At 39.5% G+C, this 18359-nt stretch overlaps 1 protein-coding gene across 1 annotated transcript; it reads left to right on the top strand.

The window, feature by feature from the left end:
- The first annotated feature begins 212 nt into the window (after positions 1–212).
- LOC120515497 (zinc finger BED domain-containing protein 4-like) lies at positions 213–1496 on the top strand. The gene is made up of 2 exons (XM_039736558.1): positions 213–698; positions 904–1496. The coding sequence occupies exons 1-2, from the start codon at positions 213–215 to the stop codon at positions 1351–1353; spliced, it is 936 nt and encodes a 311-aa protein (XP_039592492.1). The 3' UTR covers positions 1354–1496.
- Positions 1497–18359: the final 16863 nt, after the last annotated feature.

Raw genomic sequence — 18359 nt, 5'->3', positions numbered from 1 at the left:
GTGGCTGTGTGCGAGGCAGGATTTGAGCCGCACATCAAATGCTTCGCGACACAATAAATCTTGCTACACAGGCTGGCCTCGGTGTTGCGCGTGTCGCTCGTTTGCTCGGGCGGGTGAGACGTGTAACTGCTTTTTTTCACCGGCGTTCGACAGCTGCCGCGGTACTGACGTCTAAGCAGAAGCTGCTACAACTGCCACCGCACAAATTAATAATGGACGTCACCACGCGATGGAATTCATCATTGGATATGCTGGTTCGTTACCTGGAGCAGCAGACTGCTATAGCAGCAGCGCTCACCAGCCCAGAAATAAGACAAAACGCCCGAAACATTGACACACTGGATACCTGCGACATTGTCAATGCCGAATTTCTTGTGAAGCTGCTGAATCCTTTAAAGACAGCTACCTCTGTCTTGTGTGAAGAGAAGAGGCCCACAGTGTCACTCATCGTGCCACTGAAGAACATGATAGAACAAAACATGGCACCAAATGACAGTGATTCCCCTACTGTGGCCGACACAAAGAGAGCAATTCTCAGCAATATTTCAGGCAGATACAGTGGGGATGTATACAACTACCTGCTGGAGAGCACTGCGCTGGACCCAAGATTCCAGTCTCTACCGCAGCTAGACTGCAATCAGCGTGAGGCAGTCTTTCAGAGGATACAGAAAAGGGTGGAACAGTTGCAGCAAAACCAGGTATCATTGACTTGATTTTTTTTTCCCTAGAAGATTTATGTTTCCAGTACTAAATTTTAATTGATTTAATAGGTTCATGCTGTATTTGTGTGTGTGTGTGTGTTGTAAACATGAGAGCATCAGAGTGAGTGTATTTGTGTTAAAAGAGAGAGGGGACTGCTTTGCTGCTTGCTAATGTTAAAGCCAGTGTTTCTGCTGCTTGAAGCCCACAGATGAGAAGAGTATGGAGCACAAGGAAGAGGCATCAGCTCATTGTTCCACACATGGGGGCGAGGGGGCTCTTGAAGCTGAAGGCAGAGCTGAGTCAGAAGAGGAACCTGCTTCCAAGAAGACAGCACTTGAGGATCTGCTAGGGGACTCTTTCTCGAAGACAGAACAGCCCAGCAAAGGAATTGAGAGGGAAACTGAACTTTACAGAAGAGAGGCATCTATCCCACTTAGTTGCTGCCCTCTGACATGGTGGAGAGAAAACAGCTCCAAATATCCTTTGCTGTCTCCACTTGTCAAAGAATATCTTTCCATTCCTGCGACCTCTGTTCCAAGTGAGCGTGTCTTTTCAACTGCAGGAGACATAGTCACTGCCCAGAGGTCACAATTGCTGCCAGAAAATGTAGACATGCTTATATTCTTAAAAAAGAACATGACCATATCTTAGGCTGTTCTGTATAGGTCATTACCTCATTACCTAGGTCTTAGCTCTTTTTCCATGCTTAAGAAAATTTTGTTCATTGTTTTGCACTCTGAGTTTTAAGACAGCACTACTTTGATAGTTACACTAATTATGGTTAATTGCACGTAAAGGGATATTTGTGTTGTTTATTAATTATTTTTGTTTATACTATTTAATTTTATTGTGCAATTAATTGCCTATCAGTTTGTGGCAAAATATTTTGCAGTGTTTACATTTTATTACTGCATATCATTCATCAAAATAGAAGTTTTATTTCAAAAAGTTGATTTCAAAATGGACATGCATTTTTTGCATTTTGTGTTTTTCAGTTAAATAAAAGGCTATTTTTGCTATATATTTAAACATTAAAGATTTCTTTAAAAAAAGTCTTTAAAAGTCTCGTCTCGTTCTCGTGAACCCAGTCTCGTGTCTCGTCTCGTCTCGTCTCGTGGGAAAAGCGTCTCATCACACCCCTACTAAATATATATCACGGATTTTTCGCTGGTTCGCGGATTTCTGCGGACAATAGGTCTTTTAATTTATGGTACATGCTTCCTCAGTTTGTTTGCCCAGTTGATTTCATACAAGGGACGCTATTGGCGGATGGCTGAGAAGCTACCCAATCAGAGCATGTATTACGTATTAAATAAAACTCCTCAATGATATACGATTTGCTTCCCGTGCGGTGCTTCGCACACTTAAAAGCTCTAACAGCCCTATTGATTTTTCATTGTTTGCTTTTCTCTGTCTCTCTCACTCTCTCTGACATTCTCTGCTCCTGACGGAGGAGATGTGAGCAGAGGGGCTGTTTGCACAGAGGCTGTTTGCTTAGAAGATACGGACGCTCCTCTAAAAAATGCTGAAAGGCTACCTTCGCATTGATCCCTTCTTTGCAGCCGCTTTATCGCGGTGCTTCGCATACATAAAAGCCCAACAGTCCCATTGATTTTTGATTGTTTACTTTTCTCTCTCTCTGACATTCTCTGCTCCTGACGCGCACTCCTTTGAAGAGGAAGATATTTTTGCATTCTTTTAATTGTGAGAAAGAACTGTCATCTCTGTCTTGTCATGGAGCACAGTTTAAACTTTTGACTAAAGGGTGTTATTTCGCCCAGGAGGACTGGAGGAGGGCTTGTACCTCCTCCAGACCGCGAGGGGGCACCCACCCTGGTTATATTGGGGGCCACGGGTGAAGGGCTTGGAAGCTCAGCCCTGTAGGGACCTGTGGCCACCGCCAGGCAGCGCCACGGAGCCTGAATATCCCTGGAGCCTAGCACTTCCGCCACACCAGGCAGTGCTGGGGGGAAGACGACAGGGGACACCCGGACGGCTTCCGGGTGCACAGCCGGCACTTCCGCAACATTGGGGCGTGTCTACGGAGGAGTGCCGGGGAACAGCTGGAGCCCATCCAGGTTCCTATTTAAGGGATCGCCTCCCTTCAGTCAGGCGGAAGTCGGGTGGAAGAGGACGGAGCTAGAGAGAGGACTGGAGGCGGCCAAGAGAAAGGCACAAAGAACTGTGGGGCCTGAACTTTGGGGGGAACGGTGCAAGAGGCACTGGGACGTGCACTGAACATTGTAAATATAATTATTCCTATAAATAAACGTGTGTTGGGTGAACAATGATGTCCGTCGGTGTGTGTCCGGGTCCGAGTCCACAATGTCTAGAGGGCTCTAATAATGTTAAAAAACATATTTAGAAGTTCGTAAACAGGTTTTCAATGCTCTAACTGCGAAAATATTAGATTTATAAATAAAGAATCCTACTTCGTGGAAATTCGTTTATCTGTCTGGAGCGGATTAACCGCGATAAACAAGGGTTTACTGTATAACTGTGCGGAGAATATTTATAAACAGTGTGGGAGAGTTTTTAAGGGCTTAAAATATATAAAAATAACCATACAAACATATGGTTTCTACTTCGCGGATTTTCTCCTATTGCGGGGGGTTCTGGAACGCAACCCCCGCGATCGAGGAGGGATTACTGTATTACACATAAACCCACGTCTGACTTGGGCCTAACCATAATTGCATTGAATTCCAAGCCGGATGACCCTCTGAATTAACACCAAGAAGGTTAATTAAAGCTCAGGGTTGGGTCGCCGAAGCCTTTCCTGACAGGCTGTCCCACCGTGGATGTGGCAACTGCAATTTACAATTGTAATAAACCAATTTTAAGCTTTTAAACTATAGTGCATGTATAAGAGGAAATTAAAAAATGTTCAAAATGTATCACTTCAATACACATTGTTATTTATGTGTATTTATGCAGAATTGTACTTACTATTGTAATACATATATTCACATATTATATGTACCTGACCAGAATGCATTTAGGGTGGCTCACCTCAGGCCATTTTGTTAGGAGGACAGGGCAGAGGTGACAGCAGAGCAAAAAACGAAAATCTGGTATATGCTGAAGGTGTAGGGCAGATCTGAAATAAGCTGCTCTTTCTTCAAGTAAATTAGTGTTCCTTTAAAATTCCTTTACTGAGGGAAACTCCTTTTATGTCATCTCTGTGAATCCAATGGCCTTTTTATAGGAATACTATTGTAGACCTTACAGATTTTCCTTTTTTATGGTAACATTTGCTGTGCTCTTACCTTTGCCTCAATACATGCATTCCCATTTCTGAGAGCAGAGTATCCTCTCATACTAATGTTTGATAAACCCCATTGATAGCTGTGAGCCCCCCATTCACTTTCCAGTGCAGACCACGATCACGTGAGCTTCAGCCCGTTCCTTTGCGGTGCCAATGTGGCTGGTCGATGCTTCTGCTGGGCACACTGAGCTGGTTCTAGCAGTGCTCAGAGTGGTAACATTACCAACTCCGGATCAAATGTGTAGTCAACGCTGGTTCACAACACCAACATTATCAGGCAGTGCTCTCTGCTTTCATTTTGATGTTGTTGCTTGAAAGACACAAAGATGAAAGTCACAGGTGAGCTTGTGCTTTTACTTGACCAAGGCTGATGTCTAATGTTGTGTGCATTTTACTGGAAATAAATGAAAAAAAGTGGATGCCAGTATGTGATAATACGGTTCATGTACAGTTCAGGCAAGCAACTGTCGACTGAGGGGCCATTTGCCGGATTGCATTTCTTGTTTGAGACAGAATGTGTGTTTGTCCTCAGTGCGCTTCTTTTCAGCGATGCACTGTGCTCTTGGAAATTCAGATCATACATTTGAAGGGCTTCAAAAAAATCATTAGTTGTAAGTTGCAGAGTTGTAAAAAGTACTCAGAAATGATACTTGAGTAAAGGTTAAAGCACTTTGTCAAATTTTTACTTTCATTGAAGGAAAAGCGTTTCAGATCCAAAGTACTAATGTAAAAGTATAAAAAGTACCTGCTTCTAAAAGTATTCAAGAACCAAAAGTAAAAGCATTTACTTATTTTATAATAATGAGAAGATGTAAGGCTTTGTCACAGTACATTTAATTTATTTTTAAGCAGCACTCACACAATATTTTTGCTACTGAAGTGCTCTACAAAATAATGAATCATGTGAATGCCATCATGCCTTTGATCAGTAAAGAAGTGCATTCAGTGTCACAGTGAGAGCCTGAAGTGTGTTACTGCTGAGTGTGGATAGGATTTGTGCCTCCCATGTTGGGATATGTGACAGCAGTGCTCCAGAGAGAAGAATAAAATAAAATACAAAACCAAGAATAAAAAAAAATAAGTGAACTGCTTGCAACCCTCATCATGTGAAGAGATACACCATGTAAAAAACGGAGTGAAAATTAACACAGATTGGGTTCATTATACTTCACTGAAGTAAAGATGGAATATTGAAGGAAAATTATTACTTTGTACATTAAACAGTAATACAATTTCAAAATTACTGGTTATCTTTACCAAGAATTCTCTTAAGAAAGCTGTGGTTTCCTTTACTCAATTTGGTACCCAATTTTACCTTTAAATGACCCATCCTATAAGCTATAGAATGGATCAGAAATAAACTCAAAGCATACTATTAACTACACAGCCAACCCAGATATATATCAGTTGGTTGTCTCAAAATATCTTTTCATGTTTTTATTGCACATCTATAGATAATGTATATTCAACAGAATAACATTTTCTCACACACATAAGCATTAAACCATTACACTAAATACAACCTAATAAAATGGCAATTGCAAATCTGAGAGTCAACGTTCTTCTGAAGAATGCTCTGCACATGGGACAGTTCTGTTAAATTTAAAAGCTTTCTCTTGAATCAAGTAAAGGACTAATATCAATCAATCAATCAACATTTATTTATATAGCACATATTCATACAAAAAATGTAGCTCAAAGTGCTTTACAAAATGGATAGAAAAATGGAAGACACAATAAAAAATAAACATAAGTCAACATTAATTAACATAGAATAAGAGTAAGGTCCGATGGCCAGGGTGGACAGAAAAAAAAAACTCCAAAGGCTGGAGAAAAAAAAACAAAATCTGTAGGGGTTTCAGACCACGAGACCGCCCAGTCCCCTCTGGGCAATCTACCTAACATAAATCAAACAGTCCTCTTTGTAATTAGGGTTTTCATGGAAGGACCTGATGATGATGGTCACGTAGACTTCTGGCTTTCAGTCCATCATTGTTGGAGCATCATGATGCTTTGAGTAGGTGCTGGTGGCGCAGGCCGCCACCACAAAGAAACCGGAAAAAGAAACAGAAGAGAGAGTAGGGGTCAGTACAGATTTTGGAGCCACTGTGAATAGTTATTATGAAGAATTGAACATACAGAGTATCAGTATTAAGTTAAAGTGAAGTTATAAAAAGGCCATGTTAAAGTAATGTGTTTTCAGCAGTGTTTTAAAGTGCTCCACTGTATTAGCCTGGCGAATTCCTATTGGCAAGCTATTCCAGATTTTAGGTGCATAACAGCAGAAGGCCGCCTCACCACTTCTTTTAAGTTTAGCTTTTGGAATTCTAAGGAGACACTCATTTCAGGATCTGAGGTTACGATTTGGAATATAACGTGTCAGGCATTCCGATATATAAGATGGAGCGAGATTATTTAAGGGTTTATAAACCATAAGCAGAATTTTAAAGTCAGTTCTGAAAGACACAGCTAACCAGTGTAGTGACATCAAAACTGGAGAAATGTCTTCGGATTTTCTTTTCCTAGTTAGGATTCTAGCAGCTGCATTCTGCACTCGTTGCAAATGATTGATGTCTTTTTTGGGTAGTCCAGAGAGGAGTGCGTTACAGTAATCTAGTCGACTGAAAACAAAAGTGTGAATTAATTTCTCAGCATCTTTCAATGATATAAGAGGTCTAACTTTTGCTATGTTTCTTAAGTGAAAAAATGCTGTCTTAGTGATCTGATTAATATGCGATTTAAAATTCAGATTACAGTCAACAGTTACTCCTAAATTTTTTACTTCCGTCTTAACTTTTAATCCTAATGCATTAAGTTTATTTCTGATAACCTCATTGAATCCATTATTGCCAATCACTAAAATTTCAGTTTTCTCTTTATTTAGTTTGAGAAAATTACTATTCATCCATTCAGAAATACCAGTAAGACATTGTGTTAGTGAATTGAGAGAGTCGGTGTCATCAGGTGCTATTGATAAGTAAAGCTGTGTGTCATCAGCATAGCTGTGGTAGCTCACGTTGTAACCTGAGACCTAATAGTAAAGGACAGATCAGAGAAGATAAAAGTCACACACTTTGCAATTCAGTGAAAGACAGAATAATGGATGTGCAGTTACCATGCAGCAATGTACCAAGTGTTACGTGTGCGCATGGGCGACAGTTTAAGGGCTCAAATAGTTGTGTTTCTCAGCGGCTGGCGCTGTACTCTGAATCTTTCTCCTTTTGTTCATCTGCAGACCAATGGAAGACCACACCTCTTAGAATCATCACTTCTGCTTCTGGTCCCATCGACCTGCCTCCTACAGACGTCACTTTCTCTTCTGGTCCCTCTGAGCCCACCTCTTAATGACACTCAACTATATAACACCCTTGTGTTTATTTGTTACCTTGGTTCTGTTTTGGACTCAACGTCTGTAAAAACCATCTTATTAATCGTCCCTGATTGCCAATTATAACTTTTTGTTGTGTTCCTGCTTTTTATTTTACAAAAAACAAAAAAAAATATACCATTACTACACAAAAATCACCCTTGCACACAAAACTAGAATATTCACTTAATAAGCCAGCTTTATTTTCTTTATTCATTGGGACTCTAGTAGATTCTGATTGGCAGGGCAGTGTTCCGTTAGCTTTCCCTGAGCTCACATTCTATACAGTAGCAAGAGAAATACTCATCTCTGCAAGACCTTCGTGTCACTCCTTTTACACTTTGCAGGGCACAAGATCTTACTGGGACCCCAAGTCTCTCCTCTTCAGTTAACAAGCGACTTATGGCCAGGCTCAATCTAGTATTTTAGTAACAGGGCTCATAAGAATCTGGCGCAATATCCTGAGCATACAACATACAGATATTCTTCACATAATATACATAAACTATGGTCCCAAGATATAACTTGTTGCACTTGCACTTCATGGACTCCATATAAAATAGCTTACCCTCCTACAAACTCTTTCCTGATCAGCAACCTGCCGAAATGCGTGGCAGGTTTTGACCTTCTCAGACGGGACTGGGTCATTCTGAACCGCTTTGCAACAGGGGTTAGCAGATGAGCTGCAAACCTACATAAGATGGCGACACCATGGCAACCAACTCTTTTCCTGTGGAAAACAGCAAAATAAAGCCTTTGTCATCAATGACTGTCCTATCTTAATGTTCAGTGGTGTTCTTGCCATGCTGCATACAACTGCTGCAACTTTTGTTGACCGGTTGAGACAACATAACTGCATTTGTTAAACTAATTAACTAAGTTAATATCAGTGTTTGAAGCCTATGGTAATTCATTTTCTTTGCCTTGTCTTTCCTATCCACTCACCCATTCCAGATTGTTGTCTCTCTTAGAAGAACACTGTTCACTCCATACACTGCATTACACAAATCCTCACATAAACAAATTTCAAATGTTCTCGATAGCAAAGTGACTTTCCACTGGGCTGACCAGATTTTCAAAGTCCCAAAACAGGACAAAGTTTATTAGTCCAGTGATCATGCAGGAGTCAACAAATAATTTAGATGAGTATTAAATCAATAATATTTTCATGTGAGTTATCTTAAAATTTATTACATCGAATAGCAGTGGGTGTTCCCCCGTGGAGTTTGATATGTGTTCATTGAAATGATTAGCCTTTAAAAAATAGAACATTTTTTTATATTCCTATTATTAAGTAGGACTGTCCCGGAAAAAAATGGGATGTCTGGTCACTTTACCATCCTCTTAATCTTGCCCTTGAGAGGGATAGAAACATTACCTCCTGATCAACAAATCCCAACCAGCAGCAATATTATTAATAAACAATTCTCAAAAAAGAAATGCAGTAGTATAAGACAACAGATGACAGCAAAGCTGCCAATTTTAATAAAGAATTAATAGAATAAAAAAGCAGAATGCAAAAAATGCTCTACAAGCTGGCATGAATTTCATCATCAGTGATCCGAGTGCTGATAATATGAGCTACACTTGACTTGTCCTTATTTAAATGCTTCTTTGATGGTAACGTCACCGTGTCCTTAGAGCAGGCATGTAAAACACGCGGCCTTGGGCCGCATGCGGCCTACAAAAGAAATCTGTGTGGCCCGCATGACAGATCCTAATTAGCACTGAACTTGTACAAAATGATTACTATTGTTTGACATTGAATCATTCTGCATCTTCAACGTTACTTATCGACTTTTCTTACTTCTGCCTTCTGACAAAAGCACGTTTTCCCATGGCATTACGGTACCGGAAACTTCATCTGCTAGTATAGCCATGAGCCTTGACCAAAGTTAATGAGCCGCAACGTCACAACTGAAGTGCTAGGCTGCAGCAGCGGGCAGCAAGGGCGGCTTTAGGCTTGTGGAAACTGTGCACCTGCACAGGGCTGCCACACCAATATATATTGAATATAAAACAGAAAGAGAAAATAACGACACAGCTGACGGCAATGTGGCCGAAAAACATTGTGCTTCTTGTTAATTAGTACGCTGTATTTACTAATGTCGCTAGTTTCGGAGCAGTAAGCTATATGTAGTATTATAACGTTCTGCCGTAATGATGATATCATGGGCCGCCACTTTGTTTTCAAGTTACGGACACGCGCATATAGAAGCGTGTCATGAGCACGAGGCGGCTATTCAGTGTCCGCAACGGACGTGGCCATCCGCAGTGCATAAGATACAATATTGACAATGGCAGGCAAAGGGGCCACCGATTCTTTCTCTGCCCAGGGCCGCCACAAGCCTAGAGCCGCCCCTGCTAGGCTACACTGCTGGCTGGGAATGGCTACTGGGCAGAACTGACCATCACGAGTAGTAATAGCCCGCATATTTTCACATTTTTTTGCTCTAGTTTTATGTAATTTTGTGCTAGTATTGTAACGAACAGTTAGTGCAGACTACAGCTGAAGATATGAAGTGGACGTGATAAGTTGGCGAGTTGATTATTAACAGATTTTTGTGATTTTGAGTTTGTAAAATTAGTGTAGGTCAGGGGGCTTTTTGCATATCGGCTTATTTTACAATATAAACTTTGAAGTAAACTTAATAAGGTAAAATTTGTTTTTTGGAGGATTTGTTTTCCAACTTGAATTACTGAACAATGAATTCAGTGAGCGTTTTCGTGATTTCAGTTCACACAAACAGGACTTTGCGCTGTTCTCTTACAACGTTGAGAATGCGCTGGAAATATCCAAATGGGATTGATTGAACTGCAGTCAGATTCTATTCTGAAGGCAAAATACAACGAAGTTGGTGTGCTAGGCTTGTATGCTTACCTGCCACCCTCGTATGTGCAGATCCATAAGTTGGCATCGAGAGTACTGTTTATGTTCGGAAGCAGTTACCTTTGTGAGCAATTGTTTTCGTTAATGAAAGCTACCAAAACCCTACATCACTGAAGACTTACTGTCAAGCACCTTTCATCCCTCATAAAAGATGGAGCTGCACAAGATTTCAAGCCTGATATTGGTTACTAACAAGAGATGCCAAGTGTCAGGACAAAAGAAATAAATCTCACACTGTAAAACTCCTATATAAGCAATGAATATAATAAAATAATATAAGGACCTAGCTAAGAGGCTAAGACTCTAATTGTATGTTGTTGTATGGAGATTGTATGGAAATAAATTGCTTTTCTTTAAACTTTAAGTGTTACATTTTTTAAAGTTTTCAGTATTGGAAAGAAAGCTACAGTAACTTTATATAATAGTATTTGTGACAGTGCGGCATGCTGATGCGCGTATGGCAGTCAAAGCTGCCCACCAATGGTAGTGATGTGACATGCCTGCCTTAGAGGCTGGTGATGGAGAGCAACACACTAAATGAAATGTGCCACACATGCAGAAGTATAAGAAAAACCTAACAAGCCATATTATATCACATCTATAATGTAGTCATTTTTGGCGTCAAAGTTTATTCTAGGAACTCAGATACTTTATTGCATTTAAGTTCTCTGTAACATCTTCAAAAGGTTCTGCTTTGAAATGTACCTTGCAAAAATTTTTGATTTAAAAAGATTTCTCGATTTTTTTTTCTCAGTGCTAACTCAATGGTAGTGTACTTTTTGCTTTGATGAAATATAGCATGCATGCCTGCACCCTGAATGAGTGTAAAGGAAGCATCAGTATGACTTAAATCTATAAATAAATCAAATCAAATGTTCTGTGGAACATCTTGAAGATTTCACATGTAGCCTTCAGCAAAGTCTAAGAAATTTGGCAACTTTGATATAAGGACTGTATGAAGAGGTGGCATTGGAGCTACAAAAGTAAGATTTCTTCAAAAGGCATCTGTGCTTCTGTTAGAGGGACTTCAAATGCTTTGCTTCTAAGTACAGTCTCGCCGATTCTCTGTACTCTGATGCCAGCAGCCTACGAAATTTTCAATGTGTGAAGCCAGGTATGCTCCTTTTCTTTTATCTCATCATTACTTGTGTATTGACGACTTCTACCTGATAGTAATGTGATTTTATCTATCTTCACACTTTTACTGGTGTCAAATAAATTTTCTTTAATTAACAGCAGAGGTCACCATTACAGCGGTTGCTCCATGGACATTCTGTTTTGCAGTAGGCCTGTTGGAGCCTCCATATAAACACCTCAGTTCTACATAACAAGAGTGAAGAAGTATGGAACTGCATGATCCTATGAAGGCTTCACTAATTTGCATAACACCACTGTAAATCAACACAATCAACAACAATCAAACAGTATATCTCATCATGTCTTGTATAGATATAAAGTGTCACACACGCTTGAATGGAGGACATCTTCAGGGCTTGTATATTACTTACAATACCACTCTGAGTCATAGGTCGGCATCGTCGTTCACATCTTGTTCCCGTTTGCCCTCAGAAGGTAAAAGGCAGGAGGACTAGTGACATCATTTCCTCTTCCACCAACAATCCCACCTCTTCCTCCCAGGACCAGATATAATGCTCTGTTCCATTTACTTTGGAAGTCAGAACTGAGAATGATGTCAAACCCGAGTTGACCGCGTCCCAATTAAACATTCAGAAAACCAATATGGACGCCCCAATGAAAACCTTTGTTGTGCTTGCTTTTTGAGAATAACAGCACATTACGTGGTATTTTGTGCATCCATACACTGTAGCAACATGTCCGCAGATAGAAGTTGGGCATTACTGTGTGTACATGACCGATTTAGACAGAAGAGCTAATAAACAGTATAATACTACAGCTTTCACTAAAGTTTGCCATTCTGGATTGGAGTCATAATCTGAAATTGGATAGACTCGGATTTGACAGACCAGGCCCGAGTTTTCAAGTATGAAATGCAACCTGTGAGAGTGTTCCAGTTGAAAAGTCCAAATAGGAACTCGGATATTCTGACTTTCCAGTTCAGATGGAACAATGCATAAGAACGCCACCACCAGAAGGAATCAATTTCTTGACTCTGAACAAGATGTTATACTGCAGTTGTATTTCATTTATTTTTTGGTCAACCATCTGCCAGTTATATGGAGTCCTCCATCCAGTGTCTCTTTTATTTTTGTCTCGCTTCATTATTACAAAATGTACCACAACAACTAAATAGATTCAAAGTATTTGGTAAGTCCTTACTTAGGGGCTCTTATATATCAACACTACAGTAAGTAATAATAAAAGTTAAATGTCATTTGACGTCCTTATCTTCATGGCGAATGTACTGGAAATACAGTAGATGTTCTCCTCAAATCTTTGTGACACAAAACAACTTTCTCTTATACGGATGAAAATAACGTCCCTTTAAAGGCTGATGTTAATGGCCACATCTGTCATACTAGTTAGCTTATTTTTGTATCTGCTTTGTTGAGATACGTCATTGTCTCCATACTGATTACATAAATGATTGTGAAGCTCAACTTGTCTAACCATTTGATCATAAAATCTCGTTATGTCTGTTCTCTTCTGGTTCAGATTGACAGGCATGCAGCCAATTTCACAATCTGATAGTAACTTGCACCCTGGCTCAGCATCAGCCGGCTGCCATAGGACATATTAACAGTTAAAATGTTGTCAAGTTTCAGTGAGCCACCTCACAAAAATGGCAAGGAAACAGAAAAAACAAGATATTTTAAGGAACTTTCATACAATGGGCTCAAATGACGATTTGCTGCAGAGTTATAAGCTGCTCTTCATATTCCTGCAACTCCTAGTCTTCTGGTTATCCTGCTGTACAGATCAGTTGTTGAGCTCAGAAATGTGGTTTCTAGTGATCCTGTCACGGTCACAGCTGCTTCTAAAGTCATTCTTGTGTTGCTCTCTCTCAGTATATTCATTTTTGTAACTATAGCACGTACTGTATATTGCTTTTGACGTTTGCTGCTCAGTTGGTTCAATGCATTAAATTGCAGAGGCTTTCTTGATGTACTGAAAGTTGCTAAAATTTTTAGTTGACTTAAAGCTGAAATCAAGTTGTTGAAAAATATTTAGTGAACATTTATGGTACAACAACACTACCGAGTCAGTTTAGAGGATGGCTTTCAAGTCGGTGGTGTTTATCATCTCTTATATACTTTTACAATAGCACTTTGAAGACTCCGAGGATGCCCACAGACGCACAGTAAATCTGACAGCCGTGATAAACAGAATTATTAATAAGACGTATTATTAGAGATAAAATCATTTGTACAAAGTAGACAGCACTTGCCATTTGCAGTTAAGTAGCAATGATGTAAAACAGAAATAATGTCTCAGGTTTATTTTAAATGGAACATACATAAATGATTTAATTCTGCGACAGTAGTACAATGTAGTAAAAGGGAACATTTCAGCTCAGTCTTAATGCAGCTGACATTTATATATGAACATTTATTTAATGAATTTAACAAAGCCAACTTACAATTTGAAGCAATACCACATCTGGCCCAAATTCGAACACTTGAAAACAAAAAGATGAAGAAAAAAATCTATTTTTTTTACTTACACAGAAATGGTTTAAACATTAATTTCTCTGCAAATGGACAATTTTTGTGAAGCTGTCAAGAAGGTGAACTTAATGTAATTTTCTCAATAGGGAGTCCTGAATTTGACTTGCATTCCGTACCATTCTTTTCACAAAATTGTAATAGACTCTGTCTAATGTAAATTTGTTTTTTAATGGCAATATATGATGCTTTAGGATGTATATGTTTTAATACAATTATATGCAAAGCCTACATGACAGTAAAATAATACTTAGTTGAAACGTGACTCCCTGTAACACAACAGAATGACAATTAAGGCTTAGTCTCCATATAAAGTCCAAAACTACCTTGCCGTTGAAGTTCTCCATTCTGTTAGTTAATATTCCTTGCCATGTTTTAATCACTTTTATCAATTTAGGTTTTAATTATGTAATTCAACTTAAAAACAAGATCGACCTTAATGTGGTTCCACCATCATTGTCCACTGTGTTCAGAACACAGCTCATTATCTTAGGGTAGTCCAAGTATTTTTCATTTATTCATATTTCAATTCCTAATCTGCCTTACCTGGTGAGGGAGCAACAGCCTCAGAAAGGCCATCCATGTGTAACAGACCTTCTATGGATGGGCCCGTCCAACACGATCCTGTATGGCCGCAGTGGCTGCAGGTTTTACTTTCTTCATCTGCGACCAATTTCTGCTGTTGATAGGCTACATGAACAGAGCAGTGCTGATGTACCTCCAGTGAAATCTCAGCCAGCTCCATCACTTCCATTGTCCATACTGCAGTTGTGATTTTAGTTTAGTGGCGAGAATGTCTGAGAAAAAGAAGTTTAAGCTTCAGCTTACTGAAAGCTCTACAGCTTTGTTGTGAACCTTTATGTTGAGCTTCCAGTAAGTACAAAAAGATACATAGTTTTCATACATTTCCCTTTGATGCAGAAACCTGATCTAAATAGATCACTGCTATCTGGAGAGAGAGCTTTACGGTTAGTCCTCGTACCCAAGTTTGTAGCCAGCGTTTTATAAAAGAGGATTTTCACCAACCAAGGTCTGAGACAGGGAGGAGACCACTGAAGATGGGACCAGTTCCTGTGTTGTTTGAATGAAACAATTTCTCTGTTCCACTTTCAAGATCGGGAGTTTGGAACAGAGGATGACACACTGGGCTAGGAGGTGGATGATGAAATCTTCAAGGACCACGACTATGCTTTGGCTCAGATCCAGTAGTTGTCGACCTAACACTTGATGAAAATGTGTCTCCCAGAGAGGAGATCCTCCAGCTAAGTAAACAAATTGAGACCCTTACAATGAAACACTGGTTTGGCATTCACCGTTCTGCTAGCTCACACAGAGACATTCACTTTTTAACAAGGTAAGATGTCCGACACACTCATGTTATTATGTATTGTAGCATCAGTGCCAAGCACCACAATGGAGGGATCCTCTGCTCTTTACATGGCTCTTTGAGGTGGCTCGCTAACCTTAACACTGTACATTCCATTGCATTACAGAGTGCACATTAAATATGTACTTTGTCTACTTGTGACTTTATGTTGTAGGAAGATAAGTAAATAAATCAAGGTAAATAGGTAAATAACATTCGATCTGTCTTTTATATAATTAACAATATAAATGTTTTTTTTAATATAAAGACCATCACAAAACATAATCACAAATAGGACTTTGCATGATACCTTGGCGAGCTCTGTAGGCCCTGCTGTTTTTTTGAAAGACATGTGTGGGGCAGACTGACTGGCAGGAGGACGCCGGACCTGTTTCTGCATCCAAATGATGCCATCTTTCGCCTGTTGCAGCTGTGTTGTTCTTATATGTAAGTAGACGATTCTTATGGGAAGGGCTTCTGTTCTCTTTCTCCAATGTAGACCCCTCATCCTCATCTGAGTTCACCCCAGTTATGCAAGTCTTTATTTGAAAACAGCAGTGTCAGATCGGGGCAAGCGTGTATGTACCTGAGCGAATAAAACTGGAGAAAAAAAAAAAGCGCTAACCTTTGTAAGTACCATAAATTTACACCGGCTGTTACAGACTCAAATAAATCAAATTTATGCTTTAACTAGCAAAATACCCATGCTTCGCTGCGGAGAAGTAGTGTGTTAAAGAAGTTATGAAAAATAAAAGGAAACATTTTAAAAATAACGTGACATGATTGCAAATGTAATTGTTTTATCACTGTTATGAGTGTTGCTGTCATCAAGGATTTGATGCCTGCGAATATTTAGCAGCAGCGCGTCTATGAACTTATGGATTTGCCTGCAAGTATTTAGCGACAGTGTGTCTATTAACTTGTGGATTTTTCTGCATTTGGTGGCAGCGTCACGAAATTGTTTCCGTCTAGCTGCATCAGAAAATGTACCACGACGTCTGACACGCCTCCTTTTTACTGTTTTCTCATTTTTACTGTTTTTACTCTTTTTACTGATTGCTACTGTCATAATCAGATTGAGTTTTATGGTTTGTTTCAATTACGACAGTATTTGTAGGACTTGTGTTGAAGAGACATTCGGCATCTGTCAAGCATTGTAAGCATACAACCAGTTTCATCGATAACTTGACATCCAGCTTTTGAGAGTTTAAACATTCATAAACATCAAAGAATCCACTACTCAAATCATCACCTGTGAATCTAAGATGTTTAAGAGGCATTGCCGGTTGTCGAAAGGTATAAAATATTTGGCCATTTCGGTACACTTGAAAGCGACAACCGAACAATTCAGCGGCAGCCATCAACTCACATCCAAAACCATAGGTGAAGGGCTTAAGCATTTCCCCCTTATAGTGCTCCTGTGTAGTATAATTATCTCCTGTACCGTCATCAGTCCACACCTTGAACCCGTCCTAGTCATTCAATACATAAGACACAATGTTCCTCCGGATATCAAGAGTGAGCCTGATATGGCCGTGCAATATGTAACAAAGAGAATGGAAAAGGTAGGTGCCATCTCCGTGCATGGAAACCACTTGGTAAGTGACAGTTCTTTGATCGATGGTGATCACCTCGATAGACATGTTAATGCGGGTACAGTTGGAATGGTAAAGGAAATGGGTACCTGAACAGTAAAGTAAAGTACTTGTTTTGTTAGATCTGTGTCTTTTTGTGAACGTGTTTATTTGACATTTGGACTTCAGTTTTCACACATTATACACTTCATGTCAGTAGTATAATATGAAAAACATTTCTGTTTTAGTTATGTGTTCAGCATTTTCTGTCTTGCATTTCCTGTCATCCTACACTTACACAGATCGTTATAGACACGGAACACACATGAAATACACGTGTTCCAAATAACTATATATTATTTACCCTACACAACTCCAGATACCTCACATTGCGATAAAGAACCGGTGGAGGATGGATGGGATAGCAGTCTGTTTGCTGCTTATACTGATCAACAAATTTGCAAAATGAAAGATGCTGATGGAGAGGTGTGAAAGAATTTAAAGTGGCCCGTGATTATGAGTTTTTTTGGTAGGTGTCAGGGATTCTAGTATTAAAAGGACTGCTTGCCTTTTGCCGCATTAGTTGGAAAAATTGTGGGTGACTGTGCAGAGTTGCCGTTTTTATAGGTGCTCCTGCTATTAATGATGCAATGAAAGCTCATTCTTTTGGTGACTTATCCCTGACTGATATAACTTGCCCAGCACCGTTGCAGTATTAAGCTTACATACTGTACATAATCACCTATTCCTGAATAAAGTTTAATGACTAATCACTGAAATTCTGTTTATTTCAAAGAAGCCCAATGTAATCACATATTTGTCCCATGCAAGTTCATAGTAGAAGTAGCTTCGTAATTGTGTATGTAGCTTGAAATACAAAGTTTGAAGCCCTTTTCCTTTTTAGCTCCTGATGTTTGGCACAAAGTTTGAATAATCCAACTTATGTCGTTTACGGTTAAGTCTGGACACATCTTGAAGCAATTGGGTGAAAAACACCACAGCTAGTCCATTTTGTCATCAGCGTGGAATATGTAGCAGCTGGCTAACAGAATCTGGAAGACAGTGTGCATACAGGTTGTTGGTTTCTTTTCCTTTAATTTTAATTGCTGCATGTTTGTTGTGACTCAGTCTTCTGAACTTCTTCTTTTTTCCTTAAATGGCATCCACACAGGAATGAGATGCAAAGTGAACCAATAAATGACCAGTCGAGGCCTCAGACTCCAGCCAATTTCACACCAACCAGCTTCCTAATTAGAAGATGATTCTTGCTGTAAGCTAAACCTGTTATTTAATGCCAAGGTTTGTTGTTGCACTCAATCTGCCACAGCTGACATTTCCAAAATGGTTGATTTTCTTTTTTTTTAAGAGCACCATCAAAGCAGATCAACATCATGGGGACCTTCACCTTTCTGTATTTTCAAATATTGTATGATGGGCACAGATTAGATAATCATGTGTTGGCTCACTTTGCAGAAACAATTAACGGGTCTCAGTCTGAAATAGTAAGTTAATTAAAATTAAGGCAAAAGAAGTTGATTAGCAACAAAA

This window comes from Polypterus senegalus, chromosome 15, assembly GCF_016835505.1.
Source record: "Polypterus senegalus isolate Bchr_013 chromosome 15, ASM1683550v1, whole genome shotgun sequence".
In the NCBI taxonomy this organism is placed as follows: Eukaryota; Metazoa; Chordata; class Cladistia; order Polypteriformes; family Polypteridae; genus Polypterus; species Polypterus senegalus.
Note: the sequence above shows the minus strand (reverse complement) of the source record. Positions and strands in the feature narration are given on the sequence as shown.